Source organism: Callospermophilus lateralis, chromosome 17, assembly GCF_048772815.1.
Source record: "Callospermophilus lateralis isolate mCalLat2 chromosome 17, mCalLat2.hap1, whole genome shotgun sequence".
Taxonomy (NCBI): domain Eukaryota; kingdom Metazoa; phylum Chordata; class Mammalia; order Rodentia; family Sciuridae; genus Callospermophilus; species Callospermophilus lateralis.
In genome coordinates, this window is record NC_135321.1 from 10,564,314 (window position 1) to 10,583,310 (window position 18,997).

The 18,997-nt window shown below is 36.1% G+C and overlaps 1 protein-coding gene across 1 annotated transcript in view; it reads right to left on the reverse strand.

Annotated features, from left to right (window-relative positions):
- The window catches only part of Cdh7 (cadherin 7), a 106,427-nt gene that overhangs the window by 28,834 nt on the left and 58,596 nt on the right, over positions 1-18,997 (reverse strand). The window contains exon 6 of the mRNA XM_076836762.2: positions 8,167-8,420. Coding sequence (XP_076692877.2) covers positions 8,167-8,420 — 254 coding nt within the window. The remainder of the gene's footprint in view (positions 1-8,166; positions 8,421-18,997) is intronic.

Here is an 18,997-nt window from a genome sequence, read left to right on the forward strand (position 1 = left end):
AAACACCTGCAATGACACTATTTCAGGAAATCACTGCACAAACAAGTAATTTTTTAAAATAGTAACTAAGTGATACCTATTTTGGAGGCATCCATGGAGTTGCTGTGGTAAAGTATAATGGGAGGAATAAGGGCAGGTGTGAGGGAAAGAATGAGGTACCGACTTGGGAAGAGATGGGAGACTTTGGAAAGACTCCAGAACAGTCCTGGTGCTCCTTAGGCAAGAACAGGGCTAGGTATTTCTACCAATCCATCTATAGATGTAAAAAATTACAACTGAGGGATGAGGCATTATCTAACATAGGAAGATTCCTGAGAAAACAATCCGTTTGTTAAGAGAAATCATGGGCCCTTTTCAGAACAAGAAATTTATCTTTGCCTTAGAATCTGGAAGAACAGGCTGAACCAAACCAGAAGACAGGCCCTCAAAAAATTTGTAGGAGCACACCATTTGCAATTCTGCAACCACTGGCCTGGACACTGAGAAATGCTTTGCCTAGTTAATTGGAGACTGAGCTGGATATGGGAAGACAGGTGCTTTCCTAGTCAGAAACCTAACTTCAATGCAAATTCTGGTGTTATAATGGTGTGTGGACTCACAATGATGCCTCTAGCTTCTACAGATTAACATCATAAAATACTCAGCCCCCTTTAGTGTGCATTGGAGTGGCCAATTAGAGAGAACACTGTCCTAATTTTGCAGTAGTTAAGCTGTCCTGTCAACTCATTATTATACAGCTCTGTGTCTCGATAACTACCCTCAAAGCTGTTCCTAAAACTTTGTAAACTGCTCTATAAGCCTGCACCTTATCACGTGCATGCTCAATATATGTCAAAGCAGATTCATCAGTCTTTCCCCTAAACTTTCTACCTTCTAAGAGTTCACATTTGCTGCATGTATTGAGTATGTAGAACATAGTTCACCATTTTCCTTGTTTACACACACACACACACACACACACACACACACACACATATATATATATATATATATATATATAGTCATGAGTGGAGAGAGTTCTATGTGTATGCCTAATACCTTATCTTCCTTAATTCTTGTTAAAAGACCACACCTATGTTGGAGTCAGTCACGTGACTAGCCAAAAAGCTACATTACTAACTTCCCTTGTAGATGTGGTGTCTTCTCCCTAAGATTTTATAAAATAAAATGTGAAATAAGTTTTTGGGTAGAACCTCAATGAAATAAGAATGGAAGACAGTCAATAGTTTTCATGGTATTTGAATTTTGTCCATTCCCATTTCTCTCATCTCAGACATAAATATAGTGGCATGAGATCTGGAAGCCATCTGGTAAGTGCAAGGTAAACAACAAAACAAAAGAATAAGTGTTTGACAAAAGAAGCCAAGGCCCTTATTGACTTTTTCTGGCAAATTTTCAGTCCTGGAGAGCACAGCTCCAGACTTCTCAGTATGCCATTAGTATTAAGCTTTGTTGCACCTTGCCAAACACAGCTTCTAACTAAAACAAGCTGGTCCTCTTATTGTTGTACTTCAGTATGGGACTCTGGTGTCTCTCCAGATGTAGTTGGCAGAGCTAAGATTCAGAGACATGTCTATCTGGGCCATGTTTCCATTATCCATTCCCAGGAAATGAGCATTTAATCCCTCCCACCTACAATCATTTCTTTCTCCACTCTGTTCTGCTATCTAAATGACTAATGAACCAAAATTGTGATGATCCATGAATGAAAATGTGCATATCCCAAGGCCTGTGCCTTTCCTCATGTTGACATCCTGTACTGGGTTTCCTTCCTCCCAATTATTTTCACCGTATTATTGCTTGATGACCAGCTACTAGCATTATAGAACAGCCTTCCAATGACACTGGAAGCCCTGTTTTTTCAGGAACCCTGCAGAATGAGAGATCCATGGGCTTTACCAAATACTTCCAAGCTACACCTCCTAGAATTCAAGGTCAGTATCTTCACCCATACCAGGAAACTATTCTACCTTTTGGAGGTTTTTATTCACTATTTGTAGTTTGGGATTCTTCATCTGTAAGATGAGGAAGGGTGGCAATCATTTCATATTTCCAGATTTAAAATTGTATAGTTTATGAGTTTTCATACAAGGTCTCTTCTATAGCTAAATATCAGAAGGGCCAGGAAAGTACCTTATGACTCCGTGTACCTTAAGTATGCTGCACATCTGTTACAAAATGGATTCTAAGTAAATGCCTTCCACTATTGTTGAAACTATTTGACAAGTCATCAAGTAAATTAAAATGGTCTTCTTTATATTCACAAGTAACACTCTAATCACCAGCTATTAATTTGGTGAGTGGGCTATGTTAGCACAAATTCCTCCTCCGTACACCAAAAATGGGAAAGAAAAATATAATAAGTGTGGTCAAATATGAACATGAGAAACAGCTGATTCATTTAAATGAGAACCTTAATCTATTTTGAGGCAGGTGTGTGTGGGCATGCATTTGGGTGTAATACAATAAGTTCTGTCCAGGTTTCGTATAGGTCTCACTAAAGTACTGGAACCATGTTTGTTAACTGTGACCACAAGCATGTTTATTTGTAGTGAAAAAATAATAATGTTTGCCTTAAAGTGATTTAATGAGAAGCAAATTACTTCAAAATAAACTGAATGTCTGTACATAATAATAGCAGATATCCTGTTGGCATTCTCGCCCCTTCTTTTGAACACAGCAACCCAATTTTCCCTTGAGGATATAAGCCTCAATTGCATACAGTCTTGATAGAACAATCAAGGTACCCAGAAGATTCTGTGTTAAAGTTGGCCACATATATCCTGATAGGCCAAAAAGCTCTTATTCAAGAATTGTGACTCTCAAACACAGGGCCACCAGAAAAAAGATTAGGGTAATTCCTCCAGTTATTGCCCCTGGCACCCAGATGCTGCTCATTCTTGCTACTTATATTTATAGAGCAACTTTTCTACTCAATTCTCCAAACACGGACCTTGTCCTTTGATTTTATGATTTTTACCCAATTATTTCAATATATTCCATTTTTTTAAAGTTCATCATGAACAATTTTTGTTGATTGCAATTAAACAATGCTAACAGAACAATACAAAATAAACAAGTAGGAGCACCCTTCTTTCAACCTCATATATAATTCTTGATTTACATGAAAACAATTATGGATTTCTCTTTTTACTAACCTGATGTTTCAATAGGTATTTTAGAACTGAAAATACCTTATAGGACTAATCAGGAAACACCCAATTTTCAATAAATTCATTCATGTGGAGTCTTCCCAAAAGCTTACTCCAAAGTCTTTGCTGAGAGCACTATTTTGATTCTGAACAAAATAATGAAAAAAAGGAAAAATGGCCCATATAAATTAAACATTTCCTACTTAACACATTTTGAAAATTATCTCTGCATAATAAGTGCATTCATCTAACAAAAGCACTTTTTTTTGTTTTGTTTTCACTATGTCTGAACATATACTCTCGTTTTACATTTGTAGTGAGTGGTAATTGTGTTAAAATGAGGAACATTTTGAAGTAGAGCACAACTTATATTATCTCACAGAATTGATTTCTGCTATTTTTTAAATTAGTTATTTTTTGTTAACCCTATTTTTCTATATATGACTAGCTCTCTGTATATCTTATAGAAAACTAAATATTCATAAATTATTTAGAATAATGAACATGTGCATTCATACAGGCTACTTAAAAAATACACACTGAATTATTCAATGCCCCAAATGTGTTCATACTATCCGTACTTCATGTTGTCTTTTCTGGTGCAATTTTATGACTTTATCTGAGGTCAGACAGTAGGCACCTATTGGTAAATATTACCTAACTATGTTTTTGGATTTTTAAATTGTTAGAAATGCTCAAATGATGACTGTTACTTTTCACTTGCACTTTTTTGCATCTGGTTTGATTTGTAATATGAATTTCAAATTCTTGGGTATTTTTATCATCGGTTCTCTGGGTTTTCTCTGTAGCCTATTGAAATTATTCTGCTGGTTTCATAATTGAGCACTGGGCTCTTAGGATATAGCTAAATAAAACATAAACATACTTTCCTCTAAGCTTGTCCAAACCCTGCCATCCCATAATGCCTTGCTCATGATATTGCTCCTTCAAACCAAGGTTTGTGTCCAGTGAACACAAACCCGGTAATCAGGATTCATCTCACAATTTGCTATGCTATAGCACTGGTATTTTTTTTCCTCCTAAGATTGTTCAACTTTTATGGGATCTTGTTACTTCATCCAGATTGTAAGTTCCTAGAGGTTGGAGGGAATGTTTAATTTATTTTTGTTTCCTATCAGCATTTTCCCAAGTGTCTCACACAGCTGTTATTAATGAATATATGCCAAGCCATTGATCAGTTGGCCAGTGTAGACATAAAGAATGAGTATAGGTCTCCAGGCTACTCTTCGAGTTCCTACCATGTTAGATGAGAAATAGGAGTAAAGTTTCTATCATTCAAAAAGATCAGAATAAACATACCACAATCTGTCTGCAATCTGGATAGGTATAGCTTAATTTTAGTATTCAGGGCCAAAATTTACCTGAACTAGTAGACAACTACTTAAAAACTAAGCCAGAAACATGCTTGCCCTCAAATATCAACTTTTTTTTTCAGTCTATAGGATATATATAGACATATAAATACATATATATACACATACATGTATATAAACATATATATACATACACATGTATGTATATACATACATATATATATATATATATAAATTTTAAAAAAATTTGCTCTAATTAGTTTTAAATGACAGTGGAATGCTTTTTGACACATTTTGCACAAATGGAGCAAATTTCTTATTCTCCTAGCAGTACATGGTGCAGAGTCACAACTTAAATATCTACTTTTGCTTTTAATAAAGTAATTTCAAATTTCATATAATTTTCACCTTTGTATTTGACTTAGTTTTAGTTGCCGTTTGGGAAAAAGGGAAAGCTAAGTGACATGAAATAGGGGTCTAAAAAAGCTATGTAGATAGTGAAAAAACTATATTTATAAAAATGAAGGTATCATATTTCCAAGTGGTGTTATGTTCTGGCCAACAGCAGGCTCCAGGATTATTTAATCTTTCCTCCTTGACTACTGTACTTGCGAACAGTCAAAATGACAAGGTTACAGTGGTAAAGTGTGACAAGGTTATGGTGTAACTGGCGTAGGGTTCTTTCTCAGAAACAAGAGGTGCAGATGGAAGAGTCACATAAAGATTTTGGCTGATTCCTAGTAAAGCAAATAGATTTTTAAATTCTGTGCAAGCAGGGATCATGTATGAAGAGTATCTCAATTTTGCCTTGATGGAGGCAAGTAAATATGTTTCTACCTGCAATTCAAGTCTTTTGCCCTATGAAACAGTACATATTCCAGACTTAAGCGACATAAGCTGAATCTGTGTTATTCTACAAAGAATGCCAATAATTTCAAAACTAATCATCCAACAAGCCAGACTGTTTTATACTTCAAACACTATTAGGCTAATTTTAATTAATTACAGTAAAACAAACACTGCTTTCCATTTTTCAAAGTACTACACTAATTCTGCAGGTGTAGGGGGCACAGAGTGCACAATTGCTAAGACTCATGTTCCATCTCAATCTGTAAATAGCTTTTCTTGCACCTCAGAAGATTGTGCTGTACATGATTACACCCATCAAACTATGCAATATTGTCTGCATACTGGAATATATGTGAATACAAACAATCTTCAATATAAATGCCCAACACAGTTGCATATGAAATATGTCTCCTTTCATCGACTTTACTGACCTTAAAGTAAAATGGCATGAAAACACAGTAAAATACTAGTGATGTAAAATGATAATACTTGCTAATGTTTGTCATGATTCACAATTTAGAAGCATCATTAACTTCCTCTTTATTATTTGAGCATCTCAAAAACCCGGGATTAAGCACACATCAAAGTTACTTTGCCTTTTTGCTGGCTTATAGAGAAACTGGGGAAACTAACTGATATTTCCTGGTCACTCAAAAAATACCAGTGTAGGAATGATAACCAGTTTTCAGAGCCTGCACAAGTGTTAAGCACATCTTCATAAACTATAAAATGATGGAATGGGCTTCATAAAATGGTAAAGTGTTCATAATGGGATAAGGGAGAAGAAATACTTGAGATACAAACCCAAAACAAGAAATATTAGCTATGAATGCCTGCTATGCTGACCTTATGGAAGTAGGGTAAAATAAACAAGTATTTCAAGTATATTGGTATTTTAACATATACGTCTAGAAATTAATTCCACAAAAAAACAAGGAAATATACAACCCCCTACTAAGCCCCCCCCCCACTCCCCCAATTCTAATTCATATGAGAAAAAAGTCTTTCACTCTATCTGGGAGATAATGCTGTAAGCTAGTACTAACCTGAAATTTCATGTCACTTTTATTACTTAAAAAAATACAATAAAAACAAGATAAAAGACAGGGCCAGTCAGATACTCTTTCACTGATAAAAGGCATGAAGATCTTGGCCTCCAAAACCAACAGTCTGGCTTTTTCCGTGCTACAAAGAACAGTCCGGAAGCTCACTTTATCTCAAATGTAAGTAACTATACAGTTGGGCCTATTCTTCCTCATTTTCCTCAATTTAATGTGCAATATTACTATGAATTTTTCCAAAACAAAATATAACAAAAGAAGAATTTCTTGGAAGAGATACAACAGGGAGCTCCTACACAAGGTAGTGAGTAAAGAAAAATTAAGAAACAAGATGAGAAATATCAGTGTAATCAATCCATATATTAGTGTGCCTCTTTTATCAGACTCTCAAAAAACTTTAGAAAAGCATATCTGTCTTTCTCTCCATTATGTTAAGTGATTTGAACAGAAGTCACACAGTCCTCTGGAGCTGACCAGTACCTGTAATGTTGCTGTTGTTGAGGGTTCACAGGTCCAGACACTTAAATGTAATCCCAAGAAAAGGAGTGGTATAAGGAACCTAAATTCAAGCCTGTCCAAACCAGCATGCCTTGGTGTATGGGCTGACAGTGAAAGCTGAACTGTTATGGGGATTACTCTGTGTGGTGCATTTATGACTCACAGTTGTATCAGGGACAGACTACATTCTTAGATGTGGTTAAAAATCACCACATGAAAGAGCACCGGCATCCCTTTGCCTCCAATTTACAGTACAGATAGGGACACTCTGACTTCATGGGATTCTGTATTTGGCTCTATTAATGTGAAGGAAAGAGAAGAAAAGGAGCAAACTAATCTGTGACATACATAAAATGATCTCACAAGGGAGATGAGAGTGATGTAGATTATATATCATGCCGACTTTTAGTAATGTCCAGATTTAACTCTAAAGCACTAACCATTGTTGAATATCAATGAAATCTAAATTTAGTTTTTGCCTTGAAAAATCACATTTTCATGTTGAAAAGTTAAGTGTCTTACAAACCCAAGGTAATTAATACAGTACCTGTCTCTTTTCAACTGTGTTGTTTATAATATTCACCACCCCCCAAAATAAGAATCATTTATCACATGCACACACACAAACACACAAACACACAGACAGATCTTAGATTGTAAACTGTAGGTAAAAGGGGCAAAAAGGAATGTTAAGGTATTTTGAAATGCCTGAAGAGATTATTGGATTGTGACCATGTGCCTATTCTATACAAAAGAGAATTGGAAGGGTATTTAAAATAGTCTTTATGAATAGAAAAGGTATTGTCTTATTTTATAAATATAAACAATAAAATAATATTCAAATAGACCAATATGAAAAAGACTTGTTCAAAACTCAGTCCCTAATTTAAATAGTTTCCACTATACCTTTTCATATCCACCCTGCAACTAGGACATGCTTGTCACAGCCACACACAGTTTGTTTTGAAAGAGGTTCAGAATAATTGAGTAAAAACACTGGCTATGGTTTGTGGGTAACAATGGGTGCCTAAAAATACTGCTGCTGAACAATGGCCTTAGGTAGTCAGGTGACATTTTGGAATTGTTAAAATATTGGGTTGCTCTGATCCTGGTTCAGTTCTGCTGCTATGGAACTGAACCAGGATCAGAACAGATCCCTACATTTAAATATTTAGTTTTTATTTACTGTGAAGAAAAAAAGAATCATAACATGAGAACATGTGTCATGAATACAAGGAAACTGATGGAAAATGGTAGAACATGAGCTTTTACCTCACAGGGCTGTTGGAAGAATCTGGGTCGTGAGCAGCTACAGTGCCAATGATATTGCCAACTTGGGTAGCTTCTGAGACCTCCATGGGGTACAAGGGAGAAGAAAACACGGGAGGCTCATCCACGTCTTCTACAATTATTTTCACAGTGGTTGTGTCACTGAATGGCCCCAAGCTTAGAAACCGGGGGTCGGCATCTTTATTTGCAGCTTCTATTCGTAGTGTGTAACTTGTTTTGGCTTCAAAATCCAGTTCCTGTAAAGAAAGGTATTAGAGAAATTAAATTACCAATTAGAGAGTCAGCAAAGCAGAGCCTTTTCATTTATGAATGTCAATAAGCATTGAAAGGACTCTGCCATGAATATGCACCATCAGCATTCACAAATAATAAGTCATAATGCCAATCAGTCCTTGTGCTCTCCTGGCTCCCAGACAATGGTAAGTGCTTTTGAGCTAACTTAATCACTCTGCTGCCGTGCGTCTCAGGGACAGACTCACAACTTCAGAATGATATTTGTAAGACAGCCCACCAGATTTTAAACTATTTTCCAACAGGACATCAATACAAACATGTTCTTCGACCATGTAATTCATCCGTACAACTCAAGGTACGTGTCAAAAAGGAAGACAAACAGCTTTCCTTTCAATTTCTCATTGTTCATAAGGTCAGTGACCAGGGTGACTACATTAGGATCCTGAGCTAGGCTGGACCAAGTATGCAGCCTCAGCAGCAGGTGGGATTTAGTGAGGCTGACCAGGTTGCAAAAAAAAAAAAAACCAGTTGATTTGATTCTTCTCCAGGAAGCACCTGTCATGTCTACCTTCATTATTTCTCTATTAACATACACTCTCATTTTTTTTAGATGATTGACAGTTACATTCCAGAATCTTCACTCTGTATTTAAATTTATAAGAGGATTAGCATGCTAAAATGTTTCTTAAAGATGGTGAACGGGACAAAATATTAGGAGCTTAAAAGGACGGCAAGGACTAGTAAGTGAAGCATCATCTGTGACTAAAATAATAATTCTACATGTAATACATGACAATAACCTTGTCTTTCTCCAATGGACCCAGAGAACGGCAGCTTTTTATGACATTCTCAATCTCGCCACTGAAAGACTGTCCCAAAATATATTTGATGAGGTAAAACAAAAATAATTAATAATAATAAAGAAATTGAAAGAAATACTGTTAAATGATATTTAATTATAGTCACTGGACAGAAATCATTGAAAAAAATGAGCCAATGTGCAATGCTGAGATTTGTAATCCAAATTTACCCACCATGTGTGGGCACATAGGTGGGCATGCATATTCCAACTTAGCCCTGAAACATATGATCTCAAGCAAAATATATTTTAAAATGTACCTAAAGAAATAAAAAATGGTATATATAAATTATATTATGTATATAAGAGATACTATAGTATATAAACTATATATTCTTTTACGTATAGTGATGCATTTATGTATCGATACACATTATACATGGGCATACAAATGATATCACAAATATTATATAAAGAGATTCCATGGCTTATCTCTCATTAATATAAGGGGAAAACACATAAATCAATACACAAAAGTTTACAATATACAGACCAGAGAGCACTTGCTGAAATGTATGTTTATCTCTCTTTCACTAGATTGTCAACCTGGCTGGTTTTGTTCATCCCTATTACCCCAAGCACCTGTTATGCTTTGGTGAACAGAGGAGGCTCAATAAATTCTTGCTGAATTGCCGGGGGCTCGGGGGGTGAGAACAGAATGCAGCATTCAGCCCACAAAAGCCTTAAAATTGAACTATACCTTTTGCCCAGAGAACCTAATAGTCAAGTGGGAGATGGGAGATGAAACAAAATCAAACGTATTTTAATTCTTGACCCCCCCAAAAAAAAATTTATAGAATTTCTCCAGAATGAAAACAAAGACAAAAATAAAAATGTTTAAAGTCTCATCTGAGGTTTCACGTAGAAATGCTAGGGCACATGGTAAACAGGGTCATAAAGCAAATGCCATGATCTTCATGAAACACCCTTTGTTTGTTTGTTTATTGTCTGAACCTGGTTCTGCCCAGAGGATTTTCTTCCTAACATGCCTAGCCCCTTCCAAGAGGGTTTTATTCCAGAACTAGGATGAGTCACGAGTATGCATTATAATGTTCATCAGATAATTCTGAGGCAAATCTTCTTTTGATAAACTGAACCGGGTCAGTGAAATTTTCTGGGGCCTCTACATAAATTCAACATTTATTTTGGAAACTACTGTGGGGAAAACAAAGCACTCCTAGTACTAGGGATTGAACCCAGGGCCTTGTGCTACTATTGAGCTACATCCACAGAGCTAAAGTAAAGCATTCTTACTTACTTGGAAGGACTTACTGAGAAATCTAAACATTCTTGTTGGTAGTTTATATAACAACCTCAGTTTGTTCTTTTATTATTCCTTATAAAATGACTAATTGAAGAAAAATTTCATATTCAAACATTATGTGTATATATATAATAAGAAGTGTCTAAAAAAATCCCATTTGCCATCTCTTTTAAATCAATATGAAATGCAGAACAACCTTGAAGACATTCTTTCAGGTTTTCAGCAGTTTGAAAAAGGACAACAAGTCTTTCTGTACTTAAGCAAAAGTTTGTCTCACTTATGAAAGAATAATTTAAAATTTACTACAGAAGCGAATGCAATTATTTTATAGCAACTAATTTTTTTTTAAACCTGTCTGAAAGGCGGCAATATGAGACACAGACATCTGGATGCCACAAGCTCATGTAGAAACACAGTGTTTTGCACAATGATTGGTTGCCTAAAAGCTATTATGAAAATAGAGCAATAAAAGAATTCATATGAAAGGCTATGAATCAAGATTGCAGACAAAAGGAATTGCTACATAAAAGTATTTTCAAAGCATATCAGAATAAAACAGAGATGGAGTTTTCAGAAAGGGGAGTGCTATGATGGATAGGATTGTTAGACAAATTGAAGAAAATATTTTTAGTAATAAAATTTTAATTTGTGTATCTTTATCATTATTGATTTCCATGTGAGTAATACATTCCCCAACTATCAGATTTAATTATCAGGCTTATGCAAAAACAACATCAATATCAAGAAGAAAAGACACTTGAGGAGAAAGAGGAAGGGGAAAGAAAGGTGAGGTCTCAACAGATCTCTTTAATGCTTCAAACTACATGGAGTTGGAGACTACATATGTATTTGGAAACTCAATCAAAGTATATTGCTTTGCAGTCCACCATAGCAAACAATAACTAGGATTAATAAGCCCTGGAAATCAAACATGAGTCCCAAAGGTCCAGACAGTGAAGCCACACAGAGTTACTGTGGGACCTGTGGGTGTCCCTTTCTCATCTGTCAGGAAATCAATGTCAGAGACATGAAGATAAGAAGCAGTATGTCCGCCATATTGTTAGCCCAAACTAAAAAATAGCATTCTCTGAACTTGTAGTCACCAAAGATGATGAAATTTAGTATTAAAATAAGATTATATCTAAGGCTAGGGTCTGCAACATTTTCTGTAGAGGGCTGGATTATACACATTGGGCCCTGTAGGCCATATGCTGTCAGTCACATACAAAGGAATGAGCTCAGTAGTTGACAGTGATGCTTCATGTATAAACCCGGACACCTAAATTCTCCATGACTTTCACATAGTCCCAAGACATTCATCCTTAGATTTTTTTTTTTCAGTTATTTAAAAATAGAAAACCATCCTTAGCTAATGGGTTCAAATAGAAGCAGGCAGGCATAGTTCTGCCAACCCCGGGTTGAAGGAGACCACCTGAGTGAGGTGACATTCAAGGCCTCCTTGATTGGCCACCTCTTCCTTCTATGCTTTATGATTAATTGGAATAATCTATTCACTATAAAAAGGACATGTTGTCTATTTCTGCACATTACACCCGTTGTTCCCTCTTTCTCATATAACTTTCCCATTCCTCTTAGTGTATCTTTTAGAGAATATCACCTTCTTTATGAATATGTCCATCATGTACTTATCTCAGTAACAGCAGAACACTGTAATAAGAGCTACCTATGAAAAAGTCACTTTGCACAACTGTTTAACATGAATTTCAGAAATGCAAAGTTAGTACTTTGGGATTGTTTAATATTTATGTCTCTCCCAAATTCTATGCCGAAACATTAGCCCCTAAGGGAATGGTAGAGATGTGATTAGGTTTTGAGGATGGAGAGCTCACAAAAGGTAACATTGTCCTAATAAGTGAGACCACAGAGAGTTCTGACTCATTCTGCCATGGAAGGATGTGGTTAAGAAGGTGGTGGCCATCTAGAATACAAGTAACAATAAATGTTAGCAAGGATGTGAGGAAAAAGGAAGACTTGCATATTGCTGGTGGGATTATGAATTGATGCAACCATTCTGGAAAGCAGTGTGGAGATTCCTCAGAAAACTTGGAATAGAATCACTATTTGACCCAGTTAGTTATTCCATTGCTTGGTTTATACCCAAAGGACTTAAAATCTGTATAGTACAGTGACTCAGCATAATCAATGTTTATAGCAGCTCAATTCACAATAGCTAAACTATGGAATCAGCATAGGTGCTCTTCAACAGATGAATGAATAAGGAAAATGTGATGCTTATTCACAATGGGATATTACTCAGCCATAAAGAAGAATGAAATTATGGCATTTGCCTGTCAATGGATGGAATTAGAGAATACCATGCTAAGTGAAATAAGTCAATCCCCAATAACCAAAGGCCAAATATTCTCTCTGATATGTGAATGCTAACTCACAATAAAGGAATGAGGCTAGATAAGAATAGCAGTACTTTGGATAAGACAAAGAGGAATGAAGGGTAGGGAGGGGAAATGGAAATAGGAAAGATACGAGAATGAATCAGACATTAATTTCCTGTATGCATATATGAACACACGATCCATGTAATTCCACATCTTGTATAACAAGAAGAATGTGGAGTTATACTCCGTATATGTATAGTATGCCAAAGTACTTTCTACTGTCATGTATAACCAATAAGAACAAATTAAAAAATTAAAATTTAAAAAATAAAGAAGATAGCCATCTATGATTCAGGAAGATCTCACAAGACCCTCAGTCTAATTTGATTTTGGACTTCCCAGCTTCCAGAGCTGTGAGAATCAGTTCTATTCTTTAAATGTCTAGTCTATGGTGTTTTTGTTATAGCAGCTTGAATGGACTAATAGGTTGATTTCAATTGATATGAAAATAAGACAGCCAACAGTTCTAGAGAAACCTCAAGAAGTCCATCTTTAGGAGCAGACACTAAATGAACTCTTGGCCATGTATATGCACCACCCATTTCCTTCCTGCTCTATCAAGTAGGCATTCTTGAATCTCCAAATCTCCGAGCAGTGAGGGCCTCAGATTATACCTTATCATGTCTATGTACTTGACTAGCTCACCAGCCTCAGAGGTCTGCAAATTGTTTGGAAATGTATAACAGCTAGCTAGCACAGTGGTGGACAGAGTGATCACCGCATACATATTTGCTGTTACATATTTATTATGGTGTTATAATTGTTATTATTATTATATTTCTGCTGAATTTAGGTAAATAGAAAATAAAGACAAATTCTCAGATGAAGAAGGTTCCCCCTGTTCCTATGCAGTATCCTGTGAATCCACAGCAATAGAGAAAATTTTAAAAGTTAGAAAACAAAAAGGTTTTTTAAAAATAAAATACTATATCTTTTTCATCTTTATTTCCTTTCTAACAACCCAGATCGATGTTTAGCAAAGTCAGTTTATAATATTAATTGGTTGGGAAAAAAAAAATCCTACCAGAAATTGCAGAGTCTCAAAAGTTCCCCTTGCCATTTTTATCTTTTGCAATCCTACATAAACTTAAAATTGTTGAATAAAATCATTGTACTGCATTTTCTTTTTTCATATAGCTTGGCTTCTGGTCTATAGCCAAATAAACTCCCGTTAAGCTATATCACCTCCTTTTAGATCTGGCACCTTTGGCAGATGCTGCTATTGATATTTTAGGAATTGGCCCAAGTTAAATCCCCTGGAAATTCTTCATTTTGTTCTCTCTAACCCCTAGATTGGTAGCATCAGGACTGGTTAGTGTGCTTGCACATATCTACATGCCTTAAGTTTGTTGCCAAATTCGTACAAAGACTCAATTCTATCATCTTTAAAAGTATTATTTTCCCCACTGGAGATTTCAGCTATCTTTTAGATTAAGCACATTCTGTAGCTTTCAATATCCTCCTTACTTCTAGATAAAATGATTATAAATATAAATATTGTTTTTTTCCTAGGTAAATGGTCATAAATGAGACCATACCTATAGTAAAAAAATGAACTTGTATTATAACTCATTTTATGATAATTTTGGTCTAAATATATTGACTCTTCAGAATCCTAAAAGTGATCTACAACCTTGGATAAGATATCTCAGCAAGGATAATTCTGTACATTTACATACTAAAATAAGAACTCCACATTTATCCCCAAGGACATTCCAAAAGCAAAGCACACCCTCTTTATTATGCACAACTGCACTACTGCTCTTGTGTTCTTCCTTCCCTCAGCTATGACAGAGAATGCCTTATGTTCCCCTAGCTTGGTAAGCTTAAACAGGCTTCTTCTGACCTCCCTTTTTATAGAGAATTTACTTGAGAAAACTTGTCACTCAAAATTCTTCCTCTGTAAATTAAAAAAAAAAAAAGTTGTCTTGCCATTTTCATAACCCAGGAGTGTCACTTTCAGGAACCCAGAAGCAATCACCTTCAAACATAATCATCAAGGAAAGCAGAGCCCTGGCACCCCGTTTCCATGGAAGGGTAGGTGCCTAAAAAGAGGGTTCCTGTTATCTTATAAAATTACTTCTTGTGTAAAGATGCAAAATTTACTTTCAATTTGGGTGAAGCCCAAAACACAAATGTCCTTTAAGCCTCCTTTCCAATTCCAACTCTTCAAAACTCTCCAGTTCTCTGTCTTGCGGAGTTGAATTTGGACTGAGTCTGTCTGTCTCTCCATTGCCATAGCCTTGAATGAAGTCTTCCTTGTCTGTGTAATTTTAGGCAGTTCGTGCTATGCTTTGACATCTTGAAGTGATTTTAATAACTAGAGGGTTTGTCCTGCAATTTTTATATATCATGAGACTTACATCCAGATGAGTATGAGAATTGTTTTTATAGAGAAGGGAAAGATGATATTTAAAGAAGAAATCCTACAACACTATTTTGGAGGTCTGGCCAGCTCTGTGTTGTCCATTTCAGGGGGGACTGATCCTTTCACATCTATCCCAATCTCACTGGACAGATTCTTAAGACAGGACCCCAAAATTATTATTCTCACATATCTGTAGTAGGTGAAAATTGTCTTGAATATAAATAGATACACAGATTGCTCAATACAACAACCAAAAAGTCTGAGGCCAAAAGAATTATCTAGAAAAAAAATTAAAATAAAACATAAGAAAATTTATACTGACCGAAATATGTTACTGGTGTCTCCATGTCTATTTTACATTTATAAGAAAATCATTATTTTAACATTTTTCAAAACTATACTTTAACACAACTGACTATCAGGACAATATATAAACAAACACACACATTTTACAAACAAACTACTGCTAGTACTTAAAGAGTGCCTGGTGCTATTAGCAAATTGGTACAAAAGCATTTTGAACAACTGCAGAGTTTTTTTTTTCTTTTTATTCTAAAACATTAAATTATCTCAAGGTTTTACAAATAAAATAAGTGTATAAATATTAGTAATTATTCTTTTCATTACCTAGAGCTAGTATCCATCACAAATATTCTGTGAGTATTCAAATTAGCATTTTAACCTAGATATTTGAGCCCCAAATATTTTTAAAAGCATTCAAGTTGATATCAAAACATGATACCCCATTTGCCAATGTATTTTTTCCGAAGTCTATGTATACCAACTTAAATGCTAAGCATGTTTCATATTTTTATTTGGACTTATTTCAAAGAGGTTGCATCCAAACTGCTAACTATATTTTTCATTAATCACACATATTTTCATAGTTCTTACCATTTGCAGACTTTGTTGTAGGGGTTTTTACAGTATTAGCCCATTAACTACTCGCGACTCACTGACTCATGATAAAATCCTATATGTTGATACAGGTTTGGACAGATCTTTTGGACAGATCTGGCAACAGAGTCAGGGGGAGTTTGAATTTCCTACTCATAGTCAGGCAGCCAGTAACCTTGGCAGTGAGTTTCAGCAGGTGTGTTTCCCCAGATCGCTAAGAGTAATCAGAACAAACGGGGAGCGTGAAGCAGGTCATCTAAGGTCCGATGGAGCAGAAGGGGATACAGGAGGACAACAGAGGAACAAGGTGGAAACAGCGCGGTAGACCCGAGGTAGAAACAAGCCAGCTCTTGCAAACGGTGAGCCCAAGAGGGAAATGATGAACTGTGATCACCGAGGTGCCTCCTGTCATAATACACTATTTTAAAATAGTGAATGGTGGGCTCAGCCCGTCCAGATTCTTTCCCATATTTAGAGAAATGGACGTCTTTCAATCTCTTTTATGTCCTGTTGTCTGGGTAAGCTTCCACCCCGATGGAAATGTCCCAGTTTGTCTTCTGTACCAAGTTCCTATGGCTATGGTGACAAATTGCCACAAACTTAGTGGCTCAACAATGATAAATGTGTCGTTTTAAAGTTTGGGAGGGTGGAAATTGAAGATGAAAGCATTGAAGGGTTGTTTTCCTCTAGAACCGGGGAGAATCCTCCAACATCCAGAGGCAGCAAGGATTTTTGACTCATGGCCCCTTCCCGCATCTTCAAAGTTCAGCACTTCAGCCCCTGGATCTGGTACCATGCCTTCTTTTTCTGACTCAGATCCATCCTGCAGCCCTCTTATGAGGAACTTTGTAATTATATATTGAGTCAAATCACATGATCCAGGATAATATCCATATCTGGAGATCCTTAACTTAATCATACTTGAAAATTTCCTTTTGCCTTGTGAAGTGAAATATTCACAGGTTCCCTGCGTGTTCTAGGGAGGTCAGTATTTTATTTACCATAACCTCCTAAAGTGAATTTAGCTAGTCTATTTTGATTTTGTAACACAAAATAGAAAGCAAGCCTTGAAAATCACCATATTTCCACCCCAAATTGAAAACCTGATTGGCACTTCCTTATTAAGCTGAGGTCTGAATTTCCCAGCATGCCCTATTGACTGTGCCCAGTGACTCCACACAAGGGCTCACACAGTGTCAGGGAAGCTGAATTCAGATCATGACCTAAAGCTTACCATATGCTTTCCTGGGAATTTTCATCAACAGTGACAAATATTAATTGATCTTGATCTAAACAATTACCCTTTAAGTTAGGATGACAGAGGAGGAGGGACAATTGTGGAAATTTACAGGCCTGAAATGCAGCCTTCCCTTTGCCATTCCATATAAGTGTAACATGAATGTCATTTCATCTCTCTGGAGCATAGCTGAGACTCAAATTTTTTTTTTTTTTTTTTTTTCTGAAATGAGACTTCTAGTATAGAGGCAGAGGATCAGAGGAGGAGGGCAGAGAAGACAATGAGAGGTAAGGGGGAATTAATTTAATCAAATATGTCATACTTATGCATGAAGATGCCACAATGAAACCCACTTATTTTCTTTAACTAGCATTCCTGTGTCTACATAGTTTATAGCTTCTTCTTTTGCATCTAGTACCCTCTTTGAATCCAGGATGTCCCTTTTCTAGCTTTGAATGAGGTAAAGTGTCAGAAATAATGATGTATGGATTTTGGATATCAGGTTCAAGACACCATGTGCCTTCTGTTCTTGACATTTATGGAACAAGCCCAGGTTAGCCACTGTCTGATGAGAGGAAGATGTCCAGAGCCCCTTGATGCTCTGCCAGGTAGACCACCACCTATACAGAGGCAGAGCCAACAAGCTGACCAGTAGCTGGGGAGCCCACCCAAAACCAACAGAAAAATCACTCTATTGAGCGAAGCAAATTGTTGACTCAAAAAATCATGAACTAAAGAAAGGTTGTCACATTAACACACTGGTTTTTGGCATATTTATTAAGGAGCAATACATAATTGATATGGAGTATTGGTAACTTCTGCATTTGGCATGGATGATAATATACCCAAAGGCAGTGCACTAAATATTCTTGAAATGGCCAAGTTAAACAGTAGAGGAGAGGTCGGATCTGCACATGGCTTTGAATTTATGAATAGCTTGAATCACTGAATTCTTCTAATGTTTTTCCTTAAAAGTTATTTCTCACTTTATTATTTGTTAGCTTTGTTGATCAGTTATATTTAACTTCTCTTAAAAAACTTTAATCCTGGAAGAATGAAAAAAATATTGCCTTCTTCGAGGCTTTTTCTGCTCTGCAACTTAAATTTTTAACTTTGACCAAGAAATCTCTATAGCCTTCTTTTCCTCAGTGTATGCATTTGTTCCGCTGATATTCTAGGTTGTTCCTGCAGTGTTGATGCCTTGCATGTGCAAGTGATTCCTAGCCATGAGTTGTACTTTGGACTCATCCTTGAGCTTCTCACATTTCTTCATGACCTCCTACATATGGCAGGTATGTCAAAGGTAGCATGTTGCCAGCCATGCTGATGATTTTCATATTTAAGGGAAAAAACATTGGTCTAGTTACTTAAACTCGAACATTGGTTTTGTCATTAAATTCTCCCTTTGACCTTCCTTACGTTGTCACTAAATCCTTTCAAATCTATTTCTTAAATATCTCTTTCATGGGATTCTAACCCATTGAAACTGACCTAGGAATCAATATTCCATGGCAAGAGACAGAAGTAAGGACAATTT